This window comes from Solenopsis invicta, chromosome 13 (genome assembly GCF_016802725.1).
Source record: "Solenopsis invicta isolate M01_SB chromosome 13, UNIL_Sinv_3.0, whole genome shotgun sequence".
Classification (NCBI taxonomy): Eukaryota; Metazoa; Arthropoda; class Insecta; order Hymenoptera; family Formicidae; genus Solenopsis; species Solenopsis invicta.
This window is the reverse complement of record NC_052676.1, coordinates 13,444,819-13,465,817: the sequence shown is the minus strand read 5'-3', so window position 1 is coordinate 13,465,817 and position 20,999 is coordinate 13,444,819. Positions and strand designations below refer to the sequence as shown.

At 32.2% G+C, this 20,999-nt stretch overlaps 1 protein-coding gene across 1 annotated transcript in view; it reads left to right on the top strand.

The window, feature by feature from the left end:
- LOC105203128 (fatty acid synthase) overlaps positions 1-20,999 on the top strand; it is a 71,069-nt gene that overhangs the window by 19,810 nt on the left and 30,260 nt on the right. The window contains exons 4-10 of the mRNA XM_039456803.1: positions 2,466-2,697; positions 5,251-5,669; positions 8,415-8,708; positions 9,953-10,160; positions 12,762-12,919; positions 14,689-15,006; positions 17,392-17,885. Coding sequence (XP_039312737.1) covers positions 2,466-2,697; positions 5,251-5,669; positions 8,415-8,708; positions 9,953-10,160; positions 12,762-12,919; positions 14,689-15,006; positions 17,392-17,885 — 2,123 coding nt within the window. The remainder of the gene's footprint in view (positions 1-2,465; positions 2,698-5,250; positions 5,670-8,414; positions 8,709-9,952; positions 10,161-12,761; positions 12,920-14,688; positions 15,007-17,391; positions 17,886-20,999) is intronic.

Here is a 20,999-nt window from a genome sequence, read left to right as displayed (position 1 = left end):
GTTAATTTTTGGAAGAAGGGGGTGGCCCGTTTAACGCCCATATATATATATATATATATATATATATATTTATGTGCTCAACCCATATGAAAAAGTATTATTGCCGAGAAATTACAAATAAAAAATTACAAACAGAATCTGCCATTTTTTATGATTTCCTTAGATTAGCAATAATACAATTATTGCCGTATTAGATGCCAATCTAAAGAAATCACAGAAAATAGCAGATTCTATGTGTAATTTTTCGGCAGTAATACTTTTTCATAAAAGAATTAAGTTAAAAAAAAGAGAAATATATATAATATTAAATTCTGAAGTAAATCTTCGAAAGTTTTAAAATGCTTAAAAATGCCTTAAACAAGTGTTGGCTATTGTGAACCAACGCCACTAATAAACGGCAATTAAATAAATGATTCTATAATCACTAGAATTCATCACCTAGTTACAGAAACATTACGATAATACTTAGGAAGGCCATACTACCATCTTCTCTTCCAATTTACTTGAGACAATGCTGTCAGTTTTAAACAATAAGCTCAACTTTCACACGATTTATTAGGTATACATACGTATGATTTACAAAATATCAACAGATCCCTACGTACTACTACGAGATCTCACATACACATATACACAATTTGTCAAACACTATATTCTTTTAAATTAGGTTTTCCGACTCAATTTTATTAATTCAACATCCTTCATTCATTTAGTTTACAGCTGGCTCTGCTTTTATTTTGCATAAATAAGCTGCACACCGTTTTCACGAGGAAAACGTTATTTGTGAATGGACGATTTTGGTCGCCACATTAAAATAAAAGTCAATAAAAAAATATAATTTAAAAATTTTTCCTGTTTTTGGTAAAAAATAGACCAAAGCCGTATACACTCAGATAGCACATAGACGTCCATCGGACATCTATCGAACGTCCGTGTGTGGACATTGGGATGTCCAATGGATGTCCAATTATGGTCCGGACATCTATTCGAGGTACGTTTGCAAATCCGCTGGACGTCTATATAACGTCCACTGAACATCCAAAAGGACCTAAAATGGACATAATTTTCAGTACCCTTCCGAAACAAAAATTTATTTATAACAATTTATTTTAATATTGTAAAAAACCGTTTTCTTCATGTTAAATAAAATAAAAATGTTATTTAAAGTAAAAGAAATTGGAAATTTTTCTTAAGAATTTTTTTTTCGGAAATTTTCAAGCGGCTACCCCATCCAAGTCGTAACTTCGCCGAACGTTGCTTGACCTGTAAGACTACTGCAAACTGAGGCCTGGTGATGATCTGTGAACACTTTGTGTAAACATATGTATATCAAATCAATATATGTTGTTAAAAAGATGAAACATATTATATAATTAAAGCATATTATTTGTATAAGCATATACAAAATTATGTTTTTTTACGATTACGACTTGAATGGGTGACCGCTTAGAAAATTTCGGAAAAAAATCTTGAGAAAGATTCTCGATCCTTTTTACTTCAAAAGCATTGTTATTTTATTTAATGTAAAACAAACGCTTTTTTATAATATTAAAATAAGTATTTATAAATTTTTTTTTGTAAAAAAATTGTTAAGTCAGCCAAAGCAACACGTCGCTAGCAGACTTAGAAAATTTTTTAAATAAGATGGACATTTTTTAAATGTCTAAATGTAAACATAATTTGTACTTGCGACAAAAGATGCATGAAGCATTATGTCTGCGCGGTAATAGCGCGCCGATTGAACCAAATACGAATATCTTATGGACGTCCAAAAATTGGCCATTAATAAACGTCCAAAATCGGACGTACAATGGTTATCCATTTCATATCCATGGACGTGTGGACCTAAGACAGATGTCCATAAGATGTCCTGTGCTATCTGGGCATTAGTGTGTGTATTTTAATTTTGTAAAAAGAATTTTATTTCTGTAAAAGAAATACAAAGTATAATTTGTTTAATAAGAAAGTGGTATTTTTGTCGGTAATACAAACAATTCCATCATCGCTTTAAGATAGGTATTATTTCATATAAAATTTTGAATCGGAAAAATTGTAATTCTTGAGAATTTATATACGTGAAACTACCCTAGAAATAAAAAAGTTGTTAACTCGACTAAATTTTTTAAGAGAATTAAATTTTTTTCAGTTTAATGACTTATGCATTTAACTTAAATATACATAATGTTTAAATTTCAGTTTAAACATTTATATATTTAACTTATAACTATATATATATATATATATATATATATATATATATATATATGATCTAATTTACGTAAATGCTGAAGAAATTCAATTAAGAAAAATTTAGTTCAGTGACTACAACTCTTTTTCAGTGTACTATATATACTTAATACGTACAAAATGTCTAAATTGTATCTCAATATTTTTAAATATAGATATATAATTTATCTATTTTAAATTTGAATATTATAATAATATTTAAAAAATTGCGTTACTAGGTGGCTGGATTACCATGGATTGGATGTAACAAAAGTTCTTTCGCACACAGAATTTCTCATTGGCTCGGCGTTACTGGACCATCGTATAATATTGATACTGCATGCAGCTCGAGTCATTTTGCTATAAATGAGGCTTATAGACATATTCGATCCGGAGACTGTGATGCAGCTATTGTCGCTACTGCTAATCTATGTCTTCATCCTAACATACAATTTGGATTTCATTGTCTTGGTATTTTTACTTTCAATATTGTAATCTTATACTGATACGCACACATATTTATTTATTTTCATCTATTAATCTGATAGTAATTAACTAATTAATATTGAAATAAAAAGCTTCGGCCAAAATATGAAAACACAATATAAACGAAATGCCTTGAAAGGATGCTAAAGTAACAGAAGAACTTCCTCGACGTTGGTTCTGCAGATCGCTGTAGATTATTTTTCAAGAGAGACCAGGCCACGTATTACACATTTGTTCGGAATCAATTCTAATCGGAATTATTCCGTTTTCCATAGAAAATACAATAGAAATTTAGGGAAAAACGAAATAATTTACGTGCCTCGGCTATCGCTCTTTGTCCATCGCATAGATCTGTCCTTGTTTTTCTATTATTTTGCCGTCTGCGAAAAGATCTATCAACTACTGTTAAGACTCCTGACTCCTCAGCTGAGAACTCCGCGTTGACGGTAGCGACACTTCATCGCGGACAAAATTAGAACTAATACATGTGAAACGTGACAGATTGACTATGAAATGTTATCGTGCATGTCATTTTGTTATGATGTGTTTTATTGTAAAAATATGACTTGTCTCGTATTTACCAAATTCATAAAAATGGACCGCGAGTAAAGTTTCTTTGAATTTTATACATAAAAGTACATTTTTCACTCCTTTTAATAGCTATCCGTGTGTTTTCCTGTCTGAATAGACGTCACTTTACGTGCTTTTTACGACTATTTACTGACTGCTAGGCGAAAAAAGGATAGTCGTGACCAATAATTAGAAGTGTTTTAAAGCCATCTGATTAGTCTGTTTTATCCAAATTGGCATTATTTAGAAATGGCATGTCGGACAAAATTACGTGCCCATGTGTTTTCCTGTTTCAATTGCTTCACTTTACATGCTTTTTATAACTATTTACTGATTGTTAGGCGGAAAAAGGATAGTCGTGACCGATATTTAGAAGAGTTTTAAAGTCATCTGCTTAGTCTGTTTTATCCAAATTGGTTTTATTTACAAATGGCATGTCGGACAAAATTACGTGTCATTTCACGCAATTTCTCGCTTCTGATGTCACAACTTCAATATGGCCGCGGCAAGTACTCAGGAGCCTTAAGGATCACATTGCTCTGTTTATGACAGTTTAGCTTTGCTGAGCAAAATATGTATGTGGTAAAAACACATTAAAATATCTTTTTTGTTAGGTGTTTAGTTGTAATTTCACGCGATCAGTGTTCTTCGTGCATGTTTTCTGAAGTGCGCTCTATTATCATTTTGTACGTATGTCTATACAGGCTACACAATTTCTATATTAAGGTAAAGTTAACTTCAGGTGACAGCCATACGAGTGAATTTTTAATGATTGATAAATTTTTGTTCAATTTTCTTGTAAAATTGACTACGGCGCACTTTCTTTTTACGCGTATTTCAATTATAAAAAAAAATTTGTGATTCTGTAACGCCAATTCGAAGATATTTAGTGCACTGTAAATGTCAATAATTTATGGTATTTTAACATTCTCCTAAGGATCATAAAAGTTAGATCTTAATGCTAATAAATATATATGTAATTGTTATACAATTTGAAAATTCACTAAACCCAATAAATTTCAGAAACATTTCTATTACAACATTTCATGTCACAAAATTTTAGAAATATTTCTGTTGTAACATTTCGTATATTTTATAAAATCTTTCCAGAAGTATTGCACATAAAATGTAAAGGAATATAACCTTTCTGAAAGCTGTCAATAATGTAGCTATATGGGTGGTCATTAAAATAACTCCGAAAGTAAAAAATATCCACTTTTAGACAAGTGGAAAACATTTATACAATTCTTGTACTAAAAATAATAAAAAAAATATAAAAACATGCTTTATTATCTCATACGTTAAATGATTGAGTCATGTCATTTTTCAATTTTATTTTCAAAGATAAAAAAAGTCTGTAATGACAGGCTCTGGATTGGTAAAAATCCTAATTCTATCTAAAACTATACACAACATACGCATTAATACACATTTTATTTTTATTGAGTCGACCACAATAAGATTATACTTTATGCACTCTTGTGTACGTATGTGTCAAAGTGTTAAGAAATTAAAAAACATTATGTTTTTAAACTAATTCAAACTGAATATCTTATCGATAACGTTTAATAAAAACTCAATCGATCCAATTGTTTATGAGATTTGATAATCTCCTATAAAACGTAGATTTCCAAGGAATGTTTTAAAGATGTTTAGAAAACTAAAGACATTCAGACTTTTTAAAGATGTTCCTTTCAGGATAATGTGTGCTGTATAAGCTCAGGTACAACTGGATAGTTCGTGTATCATGTATTTATAAATACACGAGTCAATTTTATATTGCGCACATATTTCGCAAGATTTTGATTTGCCAAAGTATACTAAAATAGATTAAATACTTCTCGTACTTTAAAAAAATTAAAATTAAGACTTAAAGAATTTAATAGATGAATTAATAAATATAATATCGTTATTATATTTATTATATCCCGTTTAACTTAATTTATTGAATTTAATTTATTTTTTCAGGAGTTTTGTCTTTTGATGGTTATTGTAAACCTTTTGATAAGGAAGGTTCCGGATATATGCGCAGTGATACGGTTGCAGTAGTGTATTTGCAAAAGGCAAAAGACGCAAGAAGAGTATACGCAAACTTTGTACATAGTAAAACAAACTGCGATGGTTTTAAAGAAGAAGGTGTTACTTTCCCATCATACGAAACACAAAAAATGTTATTAGAAGAATTTTATGAGGAATGTGGTGTCTCGCCTGCAGAATTATCTTACGTAGAGGCTCATGCAACTGGTACTCTTGCCGGTGATCCCGTAGAAGTTAAGTCCATTGACCATGCTGTGTGCAGTAAAAGGAAAACTCCTTTATTGATGGGTTCGGTAAAATCAAATCTTGGACACTCCGAAGCAGCCAGTAGCCTTTGCCAAATTGCAAAAGTATATTTATAATAAAATAATAAGTTTTATTTTGTATGTAATTACAGCAACTTATGTTTGTATTATTATTAAACAATATCCTGATGAAAATTTTTCTCTGAGTGGGTAATAACTTTTGAATTTCGGTGTACAATCTGTTAAAAGTTCCTTGAGGTCCAATGAAGTCTGCGAAGTCTGTGAAGTCCAATAAAGTCCGGTGAAATCCGTCGAAGTCTTGAAGTTCGGTGTAGCTTTATTTTCCGAGTAGTTATCTCCTCGTTACTTTTATAATTTTTGTATGAATTGGAACATTTTTCAGAAATACTTAGAAACACTTAAAAATTTTACTTTTTTTCTCAGGAATTTTTAATACATGTGAATTTTGAAATATTTTGAGATATCTCCCCTTACGAAAAAGACGCATGGATTAGGAATTGTAATCTCTGTGATTATTGTAATATTTTTGTGTAATCCATCCTGTGATAGTACAAAAAAACTACACAAATTTATTGTAATATTTATATATTATTGTAATATTTGTGTGTGGTCATTGTAGTATTTTTCTGTATTTATTGTAGTATAAGATTACAATTTCTAGTTTGTGCGTTTTTTTCGTAAAAGGATCATCCCATAATTTCAAAAAAATACTTTAAACTTTTAGATTTTATAACATTTTATCAGAAATGATAGAATAAAAGAACTGTCACGGGTGTCTGGCGCTGATTTGATTCTCCTTGAAATATGTTGTTAAATACGAAAATTTAAGAAAGTCGTATTTTTTTATATGGGCGGAATTTCATGTTTAGGGGATAAAACACCCCTTTGAAAAAAAAAACGGTAAAGGAGAAGAGGGTATTATGACTACTATTGATAATATGGCTACTCCTATTATTTTCGTTATTAGGTGATGTATTCTAACAATTGCTTATGGAATTATTTGTTTACTAGCCCGCCGTTTCTTAGTGATGCTAATATACCAATACATAATAACTGACAAATGTTATGAGGCATTTTTACTTCTGAGCACTTTAAAATTTTTTTAAGGTACACTTTTAACCTTTAATAACATACACTTCTTCCTCTTAAACTTGACTGTATTTTCACACGAATGTACATACACTCTAGTATTTTTTTGTTATTTAATTTTTTATTTGGCCGTATACATTTTGAGTTATACAAAGTTAAAACAATAACATAGAATTTTATTAATATGGTTTTTTAAGCGAAATTTTTATATCAAAATATTTCTTGAATAAATCGATTGTTATTCTAAAAAGCGATGTTTAAAAGCATTAGAGACATCATTTTATGCTTGTTGTTTAATGTTAAACAGGGATAAAATAATATTTTTAATAAAATTTTAAATGGTATTTCTAAAGTTTTTGAACGCAGGAAAATTCTAAATTAGAAAAATTTTAAACAATAGAAAATTAAAAATATATAATTTTGTAACAAGGCACTGTTTCTTTTAAACTAAACTAATTTTTTTAAATTATTTTTATGGATAGCCATATTACAACCACTTTTTTTCTTCCACCGATTATACAGTGTATTAGATTTTTATAGTCACGTCCTAATAATAAATATTTCATTACTTTGAGTCTAGAATTTGTCAAACAACATTCTGAAGAATGTAATCGTTCAAGTTTCAATAGAAATGTTAATTATAAACAAAGTTATTTAATAAAATGGAAATGAGTGCTATATTACTCTCTTATCCTCTATTTCTTTTGGGGCGAATATTGTCGAAAATATAAGAGATAAAAAAAATTTCTTAACGAAAGTTGTACGGTTTAAAGTGTACTTTAAAGTTGTAAAAAAAAATCTTTTTGTTTTGTTTAACAAAATACTCTCACCCATAGATTTTTCAATTTTTTTTTTAGTCAAATTTGTATTGCAGCCAGCTTATTTTATTCCAAATCCAACCGTATATAACAAAAGTATATCTTACAAAATATAATGTTTGAGAATTAATTATAAACGACTTCGTATACGCTATCCGTGCTCATAGGCGTAAGTCATTACTTCGAATTGTTGAACAGTAAGACATAATTCAATAAACAAGGAAATTGTTGCGCCCATATAAAGAGATTCCGCCCATATAAAAAAATCTGGGTTCCTTAAAGTTTAACAACATATTGCAAGGAAAATCATGTATATAATTCATATATAAAATCAGATCGGCGCCGTACACCCGTAACAGTTTTCTTGTTAGAAATCTTAAAATATTTCATAATTAACATATATGAAAAATTATGAGAAAAAATGCAGATATTCTGAGTTTTATTTGAGTATTTCTGAAAAATGTTCTAATTCTAATTCTCTATAAAATCTGAGAAAACTTACAAAATTATATAGATATTTTGAAAAATTCTAAAAGAAGTTATACAAAAGAATCTGAGAAAAATTTTTACCAGGTCGTCGGTTCATACGTTGTCAGTTTAAAAAGTTATAGAATTTCCAAATAACGCACCAAGATAATCAATCATGCTATTTTATTAATGCTATTGCTTTTAATAGGATCCTTTAGCATAATACACCGTTTGGAGTATCACTCTATGGCCAGTATTCATAGTCAATTCTTATAATATTTAAGATCTCATTGATGTAGCAAGCATAATCATTTAAAAAATTCCGTTTCTTTTGAACAAACAATGTAACCATATAATGATCGTATAACGATTATTAATTATGACTGCTTTAAGATCATTAATTTATTAATCATTAATTTTTTTACTGCTTGTAAAAAGGTATGATTTCTTAAAGGTGTTAATTGCAATGGAAACTGGTATACTTACGCCTACAATATATTTCAATAGTCCACGAAAAGAGTTATCTGCTATTATCGAAGGAAGAATAAAGATTATCACCGAACCAACAGAATGGCAAGTGGGTTATGTAGCTGTTAATTCCTTTGGATTTGGCGGCGCTAATTGCCACGTATTACTAAAAGCGAATCCTAAACAAAAAATTAACAATGGAGCATCGAATGATGACTTACCTAGGCTTGTAGCCGTATCTGGACGTACGGAGGAAGCAGTTAGAATTATTTTAGATGATGTAAGCCGATATTAGTTATTTTATTTATATTTATTTCAGGGTTTTGTTTTTATGACATTTACTCTTATGTGATATAAATATAAATACGAATACAAATATAAATATAAATCATTAAAAGAGTGAGGCCAAGTTTCTATAGGCAGTTAATCCCTTTTTTTTTAACCCTTAAACGTGAACTTAGTGTTTGGTTTAATCGATTGAGTTTTTCAAGCTTATTCCGAATGTATAAGTCTCTATGCCATGCACCGTTTCAGAGAAAATGTGCATCAAAGTTTAAATTTCGTGTCTCAACTTTTTAAGGCTCATTTTCTCTGGAATGGCAAATTGCATCAACTAGAGATCTACATATTTGGAATCAGCGTGAAAAAACTCTATTGATCCATCCAATCGAGTTCACTTTCAAGGGTAAAAATAAGAGGACAAACTGTCTATAAAAACTTGGCATGCTAAAGAAAATGGGCCTCAAAAAATTGAGATTTTGTGAGATGGCGCCTCTATTACAGTGGCCTACAGACCAAAACGTTGTTTTGGCAAAACAAATAGCAAAACAATCAACAATCGATTGCTCTGCGGGTGAGTACATTGAAAACAATCAATTTTCTGACTTTTGTTTGGTGCATATTTTCTCTGGATTGGTACATGGCATCAACTAGATCATTATATATTCGGAATCAGCGTGAAAAACTTTATCGATTAAACCAAACACCGAGTTTATTTTCAAGAGTTAAAAAAGAGGGCTAACCTTAGCCTCACTCTTTTTCACGGAGATATTAGTGACCATTATATCAATAAGAATTATAATATCACCTTCTTTAACTTTAGCTCCTTACATATGGGTCTGACAGACCTCGTGTGAGTATTTATTTCTTACGATTTTGTATAACACAAAAAAAAAATTATAATTATTTGAGAGTAAAATAGTTTTGATTCGGGTTTTGCTTATCGTCTTTATCACACTCTCAGGTATCAATTTCACATATTATAAGCTAAAAAATATGCTTTCTGTTTAGAAATATAGCAAAGTTAATTTTTCCGTTCAGAGATATAGCCAAAGTTACAGGGTCGCATATACCCATATGTGGGAAGGAAGATAACTAAACATATGTGTAGGGAGCTCTAGGATTAATAATAACATTTATGAGAAATACTTATTGAATCATGTAGAGCAATAAACTCTATCTTTATTTATACACAGTTATTCTAAGAAAAATGGTGAATATAAATATACATTTTTATTAATGCAGTTACGAAGTCGACCAGTAGACACAGAGTACATATCTCTGCTACATCATATTCATAGCGCTAACATAGATGGCCATCATTTTAGAGGATATCTAATAACTGGATCTAAAACATCTTGTAATACAATTAATAAAGTGGAAAACTTTTTGCATGTAAGAAGGCCAATTTGTTTTATATTTTCTGGACTAGGATTTCAAAGGTCTCGAATAAGTAAGTAAATATATTTGATTAATTATTTTGAATGTTACAAAACATTAAGATATTTTAAAATTTATTTCTAAAAAGCTTCTTAAAATTCTAAATTTTAGTCCTGATTATTAATAGGACATTATTTTAAGATGTGTGTAAGATGTCTCATTTAAAATCATTTTAGAAATTTTAATGAAATAAAAATTAGTTACGCAAAGTGCATTAACGAGAAAAAAGCACGAAAACAGAGGATTTAATTGATTTTTTATTCTTTTGGTATGGAGTAAGCAGAAATGCGTCAATAAAAATCAAGAATTGAAAACAGTGCTTATCGCATTTTTTTATTTGCGAGGCCGGATTTATGAAATTGTGTCTCTATGGACTAAACTGATGAAAGAAAATTTGATATTTTAGAAAATTTGAAATGACTTTTACGATTGGGTCTCGGGAATTAAAAATGCATTGTCTTCATTCTTGATTTTTTGACAGATAAACTGCCTTTTTGTTTGCAAATTGTATGTGAAACACTATTTGCTATCAATTATAATTGTTTAAAGAATTTTTTCTTGATTCACGCTTTTCCCATTATAAAATTAAAACCACAGAAAAAACGTTCTTATTATCTAACTACTATTTTGGCAACGACGAAACTTATACAGGGTTTCAGAAATAGTTGGCTAAACCTTAAAAGCACATTTCTCTCATTGTAAGGATGAAAAAAAGTCATATAAACATGGGTTTGGAAATGCTTCCTTTCTAAGTTATAAACATTTTTAATTGACTTTAGAGAAATTGCTGGAAATGATTTCCTTCCGCATCAATGCATGCTTTGCATCGATTGTCGCATGGATTGTCGAAGACGTTCAAAAATTTCTGAAGTATTTCGTATTTTTTACACGCAGCGATAATATGATTTCGGAGTACTTCTACAGTAGCAATAGGATTATCATACACGAGAGTTTTAAGATATTTTTGACAATCTATGCGACGTCGATGCAAAGCATGCATTGATGCGGAAGGAAATCATTTCCAGCAATTTCTGTAAAATCTAAAAATGTTTATAACTTGGAAAAAAACCATTTCCAATTCTATATTTACATGACTTTTTTCATTCCTACAATGAGTAAAATATACTCTTAAAGTTTGGCCAACTATTTCTGAAACACCCTGTACATGTTGAACATAAGGTTTTATACTAATTTGGCTGATATACATTCAGTGTTACTTGCCTTTCTATAAGAAAGGGAACTTTTTAGCAAACTTATCGAATTTTTCTTTTACGTATATATACATTAGGTGTACAACTTTGCTTCCACCGTTTTTCTTTTCGACATTTGAGGCTTTATTGTAAAAAATTGGTTATACATTTACGATTCAAAATATTGTCTTTTGCGGGCCACTACATTCTCCCATCTTTTGGGCAGCGTACGAATCCCGCGTCGAAAAAACTGGTCATTTTTTGAGGCGATCCACGTATCGTTCCAATGCTTGACTGCTTCATAAGATCGTAAGTGCTGGTCAGTCAGGCCATGTGCCATGATCGAAACAAGTAATAGTAAGAGGGAACAATGTCTGGAGAATACGGCGGGGGTAGGACTTCTTATTTTAACGTTTCCAAGTATGTTTTGATCGATTGTGCGACATGGGGTCGAACATTGTCATGCTGCAAAATTACTTTATCGTGTCTCTCATTGTATTGTGGCTGTTTGTCTTTTAATGCTCGGCTTAAACGCATTAATTGCTTTTGATACAGATCGCTTGTGATTGTTTCAGACAGTTTTAGCAGCTCATAATACACTACGCCGAGCTGGTCTCACCAAATACAGAGCATGACTTTTGAACTGTGAATATTCGATTTGGCCGTCGACGTGGAAGCTTGGCCGGAAAGTCCCCATGATTTTCTGCTTATGTTATCGTAATAAACCCATTTTTTGTCCCTATGCGTCACAATGCGATGCAGAAATCCTTTCCGCGCAGAAGTCTTTCAAGCAGCTGTTCACAAGCAAACAAACGCCGTTCAACGTCTCTCGGCTTCAAGTTGTACGGCACCCAATTTTCTTGTTTCTGAATCATTCTCAAGGCTTTCAGGCGTTTTGAAATGACTCGTTGAGTCACTTCCAATGATCTTGCCAATTCTTCTTCCGTTTGACTTCATGAAACAATTTCTCAAATTCTGCATTTTTGAGAACCTTCACTCTTCCATCGTCATGCCGGTCCTCGATGTCAAAATCACCGTTCTTGAAGCGTTGAAATCACTCACGACACGTTCTTTTACTAATAGCAATCTCGCCATAAGTATTTGAGACCATCAGCCGCAGATTTCTTTATATTGAAGCAGAAAATTAAAACCTTCCGCAAATGATGAGAATTTGGCTCGTAAACTCACATTTTCAATCGAGAATAACTTTACGATGCGGACCCAAATTGCCTAACGTTTTGATGGGGTTATGTGATAAATATCCAAGCTTATTGTATGACGTCTACGTATGTTTATTTCCACCACCACGTATATACCGCTAGTCATTTATTGAAAAATGGTAGAAGCAAAGTTGTACACCTAATATGTATTGCTTGCATGTGCGTTAGTACACAATATAAAAAAAAATTACTCTATTTTAATAGGTGGAGCTTTAATGAAATTTTCAACGTTTGCTAGGGCAATTAACAAATGTAATACTGTTTTGAAACCTTATGGTATATATCTCACAGATATCTTGATAAATGAAAATAATGTTTCCGAAAATATCGTGAATTTATTCTTAGGCCTCGTTGGACTACAGGTAAGGAAAACTTTGGATTTTTGTAAATGTATTCTGTTTTTGATCACTTTAGCTTCAAGCGGGGAGTCATCACGACGTCAAAATGATGTCAAAGTGACTGCAAAATGATCATTAAAAGTTACTTTTTGGTTGATTTCGATTCACTTTGATGTCATTTTGACATTATTGGACTCATTGTTCTGCTTGGGTAAGGGGATGCCGGACTGACTCAATTACAGACATTTCTTTTCAAAGCAATTTCGTTGAATTGGGTTTACTGAATTAAAAATTTTTTTACATATTTAGAGCACACATATTAATTTTAAATGAAAAGGTCAATAGCATGTCAATAACAAAAAATTTAAAAGTTACATTAATAATTATTTATACGCACTTATCTACACCGTAGAGCTGTTCAGTCACGACAATGTCAGGTTAATTTGACAGTTCTACAGGTTTCCTGGACAAGATAAAACATTACCACTCTTCGGACAACGTGCTAGAATAACATTAAATTATCGAGTCTTAAATCAAAAGCTTAGAAAAGAATATATGTAATTATGATAAAATTATGTGCGTAAGTGTACGCAAAATATAAGTGCAGAATGGTAAATAGAACGCTTGTATCTATACTTGATTCACTGCAGGATTGTATCCAAGTCTGTGTATACGGACAGAATAGTAAAGAGAGCATAGCGTATTCACAATAGTACCGTGTACTTAAATACTTGTATATGGTTCGCACTTATACTCGTATATATTTATGTTAAAGAACCAAACAGGTGAAATAATCTTTATATTTCAATGTTATTATTTCACAATTGTAATGTATTTAAATTACACAACTGATCTATTTACAAAATAGTTAAATCTATAATATAAACATATTTTTTATTAAAGATTGTTTTTATTGAGTATTACAGTAATAATGATACACAAAGCAATAGTATGAAAAATAAAATTTTATGAATAAATAATTAAAAATTAAAAAAGAAGCATAAAAAACTTTATTACAAGTTAAATAATATAAAATAACAAAATAAATCTTATTTTCATAATTTTATTACAAGAGTCATTAATGGACTAATAACAAAAAAATGAAAAATTATTATAAAATAAAAAAAACGTTTAAATCTGTCATGTTATAATATTTGTTGAAAATAGAGTAAACACAAACAAGAAACGTCGAGACACTTAATGTCCTTTTGCAAATTCGATTTATTAAATATGTAGCATTTCAGAATATTAATTTTGAATATTATTTCTGATTTCTAATTAATAATTAAAAATTAATATGTCAAGTCGATTCTCTTATGTTAGCCTTTAAAGAAGCAAATATGCAAACCTGAGCAAGAAACTTCTTCTCTGGGGAAATATGCGCATAACGCGGATAAATTTTTGTCCGCGCTGAGTATAATCTTGCAATGAATCGAGTATATAAAAATAGAAGATTAGTTTCTGGGTGCCGTGATAGATGGCATTAAAATCGAAGAATAAGGACAGATGATATATTTACATTCATGAGTATGCTGAACAATTAGTATTATTTTATTCAGTTGGCCTTAGGGCTATTTCTTTTCCCCGCGTGTTGCTTGATTCTCGCTTAAAAAAAGAATTTTGTAATATAGACGTCGAGAAAGCTCGGCCTTAGGTCCAATATTCCCTTAAGTTTTTATTAATATATTGTGTCATATACATAAAATAAACCAACAATTTATTTTATAATATTAATTTTTGTTAAAAATAAAGATGACTTAAAATAAAAAGCATTTTCTTTACATGTCTTACAGATTGGAATAGTTGATCTTCTATCATCTGTTGGTATTGTTCCCGACCTTATAATTGGTCATTCCATTGGTGAATTAATCTGTGGATACGCCGATGGATGTTTGACAGCTGAAGAAACAATTCTGTTGGCATATTTTATCGGTTTAGCGCTTTATGAATCAAAAATAATCAACGGTTCCATGGCAGAAATTAATTGTGATTATGAAACTATAAAAAATATGTGTCCTTTGGATATTGATGTAGCTTGTTACAATAGTTCATCTAATTTTATCGTGAGCGGGCCAACAGAATCTATGAGAACATTTCTTGCTGATTTACGGGTACATTATTATTTAAGCAACAATGCAGTACTTGGAATTAGTTGCACATTTCAGATCAATTTCTAAGATTAATGCTTCCTTTCCCTCACCATTATCATTTACGATTTGATAATCGAGCTGCCGATTGTGCATGTAACCTCAAGAGTGTCCCGATGTGAAAAGTATACCAGAGTTATACCTTTCGTATGAAATGTGCAATTATTTCCGAGCACTGACATAATTAAAAAGTTGAATGAACTTATTAAGTGAAGTTCGACTATAATTGTGCTGTCTTGTCCAGATGGATATAGTGTAGTGTGCTTCTTAGCGCATCAACAAGAGATTTTAAGCTCGAAGAGCGCGCATGTGTCGCGCTACTGCCGTGCGCGGGGCCCCCGCCGCGTGCGCGCTTCATGTCTTTATGACATTCCGATTAATCAGAAAAGAAATGTGTTAATTCCTCTATCCGGTATACGGAACTGAGATGTTCATACACACCTGAGACCTGAGTGTGGATCTCATAGCCTTTCTTGATCTATCGAAATGGCTTTCGCTCGATTGTCGCCCTTATTCCTAGCGTTGACCCTTAAACTTGTTTGTCACCTATCTCTCACACCTCCTGGAATGTTTGCTCTACCTGCACAGATGAAAAAAGGGGAAAGGGCATAGGATCATAACCATACTTTTGAGAAAAACCTCAATAAGCTGTGATAACTTATCTTCCAGGCCCGCGAGATAATCTCAGATAGACTCAGATCGCTTCCTTTTTCTTGATTTTTGATTGGATTTACCTATCTAGTTTCTATAATTTACTACATGGAAGGACCGAAAATTAACGCACTGTTGATGCTACGCACAACAGTAAAACAATGAAGCGCGCGTGCGGCGGGAGCCCCGCGCACGGTAGTAGCGCGGCACACGCGCGCTTTTCAAACTTTAAAATCGCCTGTTGATGCTTGCGCCACCGACGAGAGACTATTAAAGATCGCTAACCTTACGGGAGTTTGTGTGACTGTTAAATTTTAATGATAAACTGACAATACAGTACTAATTTTATAATTTACTGTTATCCTAAAGTTTCATAGATATGCTTATGTATTTGTAACCCGAAAATTCTCGATTTTTATTAAAAATTGCAGTTTTGATGTTATCATCTAAGTTTGATTATTGATAAAGATAATAACTGATCAAAAAGATTTACAATTTTAAAACAATATACAATGATGTTATTAAATATAAGTATGCATACTTGCTTATGAAGTATTTGTATAATAAAAAAATCAAGATTTTAATAATATATTACTCAAATATTTGTATTAACAATAATATAGTCGATAACGTCATTGCTCTTCAATTACCGCCGGGCCTCTGGGGTCCCATTGACGGCCCCAAAAATTTATCTAGGGTTGACGGCCTTTAATAATCTTTCGTCGGTGCTTGTGCTAAGGAGCAAACTACACTGCATCTATCCGGACGAGACGTTGCATAATCAGTGCTCTGCAATTATGTATACAAGCGGTATTATGTAACACAGTGTACAACTCAGTAGATTCCAACTATAGCACAAGTCAACAAGATTGCATGCTTGTCAAATGTAGCTCTGATTTTTTTTATTCAGGCCTTGTCCAGTAATTGTACAAATAATTCTTGTGAAGCCAGTACACACATACAAGGACACACCGCGTAATAAAAGACTCGATGATATCAATACGATGTTTGCCATAAAATTCGAAGTTGGCTCACGTCGTACTTTTCTTAAAAAAATTCAAAGAAGTCCTCGCACTATTTCAAAGAGTATAAAAGACTGCATATAGGAGAAAATTACGTTACAATATCCGCACGCGTATTTGTGCTCCGATTCGGCTCCAATTATTCTGAATTCAATTATGCTTTTTTGCCTACTCTAGCGCCAGCGGTAAACACCATCTTTTAACTACATTTGCCTGTTGCTTCAATCGATCAATCGATCATAAGATTAATGATCAATCGATAATAGGATCTAGTAGAATTTTACAAAATCATATACATATAATTAAAACACTATGTAGTTTTATGTCACTTTGTGGATACCAACATTTTTATATTTGATATCACTAAACGGATATTACATTTAATATTACTGGAATGAATAGCCGTTTTTCCTAGTAAATATTCTTAACCTTCAGTTTCTGCGTGATTTTGAAAACTACGTCAAATGATTGATATTTATTAACAGACGGTTGAATACTAGCTTCAACAGAAACAGTGTTTCAACAACAAGTCGCCACTGTGTAACACTGTGTGACATGACTGTGTTACATTACTGGAAAGCACTTAATGTTTTCAATTTAATTTCTCTAAATCTGTTAAATTAAATAAATAATAATATTTCCTTGAATAATAATATATTTTTGTATATTTTTTCAGACTAACAATATTTCTGTAAAAGAAATTTTTTGTGGCTACATACCTTTTCACAGTCGTTACATTAAACCTGCAATAGTCAAGTGTAGCGAGTATTTGAAAGGAATGATACCACAAAGAATATTTTGTAGCTCAAAATGGCTAACTACATTTGCTCACGAATATTTGAATAAACCCTTTTTATGTTCAGAATACTATATAAACAATTTATCATCTTCGGCACTATTTGCAGAGACATTAAGTTTAATTCCAAAAAACACGGTGACGATTGAAATATCACCTGAGAATATTCTTCAATGTATTTTAAACGATTCTTTATATTCTACAATAACAAATATAGCGTTATTTGAACGTACAGAGAATCACAGTGATGAAAAATTTTTAGAAACAATTGGAAAACTCTATAATACAGGATTGCAACCACAGATTGCAAATCTGTACCCGACAGTAGAATTTCCTGTAAGTCGCGGCACACCAATGATTTCTTCTCTTATAAGGTATAGTATGTATATATTATATCCAGATATAAATGGGCAAATTACTTGTTGGAATTATTTAGAATTTGAACTTGCGCGTGCTTGAGCCTTAGTGACCTGCGGATGCCATCTCTAGGCTATTGTGCTTAACGCTTTTTTATATGTGTTTCTCCGTTTATTTTCGTCAGTTGAACACCGACCCGTGCAAGTAACGGCTACGTATAAGCAACGTGTTACACGTTATAATTAAACCTAATTGTTGAATAAATATCCTGATAATATTAACTTCTAACTTTTATAAACAATTGGTGTTTGATGTTGTATTTCGGATAAAACTAAATATTTTTCCTGTGTACGTGTCGTGTGAAACACATGGTCAAGCTTAAGATAGCTAGTGAAAAGATTTCGCTATGTAACATCGTAAAGTTCAACAAAACGAATTTTCAGTCGTGGAAATTTCAAATGAAAACATTGTTCTATTACAATAATTTATTGGCTATCGTCGAGGGAAGTGAGATGCTTCCTGAAGAAGCTACGGACGTGAATGCAGCGGTGAGAAATTCCAAGCGCATGGCCTGGAAAAAAAGATACGCAAAGACGCGCTTCCTCATAATTACGGCGTGAGATATAAATGGAATATATTACAGTGTGATACTGCCTATGATATGTGGAAAAAATTATCGATGATCTACGAACAGCGATCATCAACGAATAAGGTGTCGTTATTACAGTATTTTCATGGGTACGCGATAGAGCCGGACTGCACTACGGCGTAGCACGTGGCAAAATCTTGCCTTCCGATTATGTGATTTTGGGAAGAAGATCGATGACGACACGATCATGACCAAAATTACGTCAACGCTGCCGTCAAAATATCGTGCTTTTAAAATTACATGCCAATGTTCCGGAGAGTGCGTAAACTATCTCAAATTTGTTTCATAAATTATTACAAAAAAAAAAGAATATACTCAAGGAGAAACAAATCAGTGAAGAGCTCGCGGCTATGGTGGTCAATCCAGCAAAAGGCACAAGGGGCAATGTGGAAAATAGAGGCGGAAATAAGGGTAAGCAATTCAAGTAACCCGAGAAGAAAAAAAATGCTAGATGTTTTTGATGCTCTGAAAAGGGACATTTTGCATGGGAATGTCCGACGAAACCAAAGAAGAAGCCTGCTGAAAATGGCGGTGTTTCAGGTAGTGCGACAAGTGGCTCTGGTGCAGCGTGTGCGTTCACGTTCCCAGCCATGTTTAATCATGAGAATGTGGCGTTGGTAAACACGTGGTTTTTGGACAATTGTGCATCACTACATTCCACGTTTCGTCGAGAGTGGATTAGAGACTATAAAAGTAAAGCACTTGAGAACATAAAAATGGTCAACAACGGAATTTGTCCTGCGAAGGGATGTGGATAGGTCAAAACAATAAAATGCGTCGATAGAAAATACGAAAAGGTTTGCATCGATAATGTATTTTTTATGTCAATTTTACGTAGAAACGTTTGTCTGCAAGACGTTTAACAGACAAAAACATACGCATGACTCTCACGGAAAGGAAGGCAGAACTAATGCACAATGGCTTCAAGGTAACTGAAGATGTGAAAACGTCGAATAATGTGTATCGCTTAGCATTTAAAACTATACCTTGCAACAAGGCGAATGCTGCGGAGTATGACTCACAAGGGGAGCACCAGACATTGTCCCCTCCGATTTCGTTGAACTTTATATATGTTATAAACCTATCCTCCCACTAATTCATCTTAAAGTAATAGGACCCGCCTCTCAAGCATTCGCGAGAAAAACGCGTTTAAAGATTTACGTGTGCGTAATGTATCGTGTAATAAGAACAGATTGACACCTAAGCAGCGTAGCCTAGTCGGTAAGGCGCCTGACTACATATTACTGGTTCGAATCTTACTTTTTCCATTTTTTTTTGTTTTTAATTTCCTCGCAACGTACTATTGTGTGTGATGTATGTTTTTAAATACACTACTCAAAAAAAAATAGGGAACACTTTCCAGACACCAAAAATTAGGCTACTTTCAAATGACTGTAACTCGGTGAAAAATCATCGTAGGTAAAAAATAAAAAAAGCATTTTGAAGCTTGAAGATCGAGCTTTAACGTTCTACTAGCAGATTTTCAAAATTCTTTTAACTTCCTTGTCTTACGCAGTAAAAAAACACACCTTGTTTTGTTCGTTAAAATTTTGTATTTTTGACACTTTGCAGATCGACCAACAAATTTTTTTCGAATAATTCAAGTAAAATTTCATAAACTACAACATTTTACCTACAAAATGCTTTTTCAAAAATTTCTCTACGATTTGTTTTGACCGAGTTACGCTACTTTGAAGCTAAACCTGCATTTTTTACAAATGATATCCGTACTCCGTGAAAAATCATCGTAGACAAAAAATCAAAAAACCATTTTAAAGCTCGAAGTTTCAGCTTTAACATGCTATTAATGGTTTTCAAAAATTTTCTCAATTTCTTAGTACTATGCCCCAAAAAAGATACACTGTTTTTTCCTTAAAATAACATATTTTTAACAGCCTGTAGCTAAAAAAAAAAATTTTTCTCGACAAATCCAATGCAAGTGCCATAAAGTATGACATTTTCTCTACAAAATGCTTTTTTTAAAGTTTTTTTACGATTTTTTTTGACCGAATTACAAGACTTTGAAGATATACATTTTTTACAGTACATTTTTCCGAAAAATGACGTCTACCGCCGACATTAGCATTACCCAATGTGCACCACGTGGAGATTGTCGGTCGGATTTTTGCACATCGTGTGTGTGAGTGAGTGAGTGAGTGAGTGTGTGTGTGTGTGTGTGTATGTGTGTGTGTGTGTGTGTGTGTGTGTGTGTGTGTGTGTGTGTGTGTATCACAGCAGAGATAAGGATCCCGCAGTTCGTCACTTCTGCAGTATTTAATGACTCCAAACCCTCTCTGCTGTGTGTGTGTGTGTGTGTGTGTATGCGTGCGCGTGCATGAGTGTTCAATAGTGTGTATTTCCTCCTCTCTGATCAATTACTGCTTGCAAGCGTTCTCGCATATTTATACATCTTGCAATACGATCTTGCGGAATGTTGTGCCAAATTTCCGTTAAAATTTCTCCCAATTCTTCTAAATTTCGC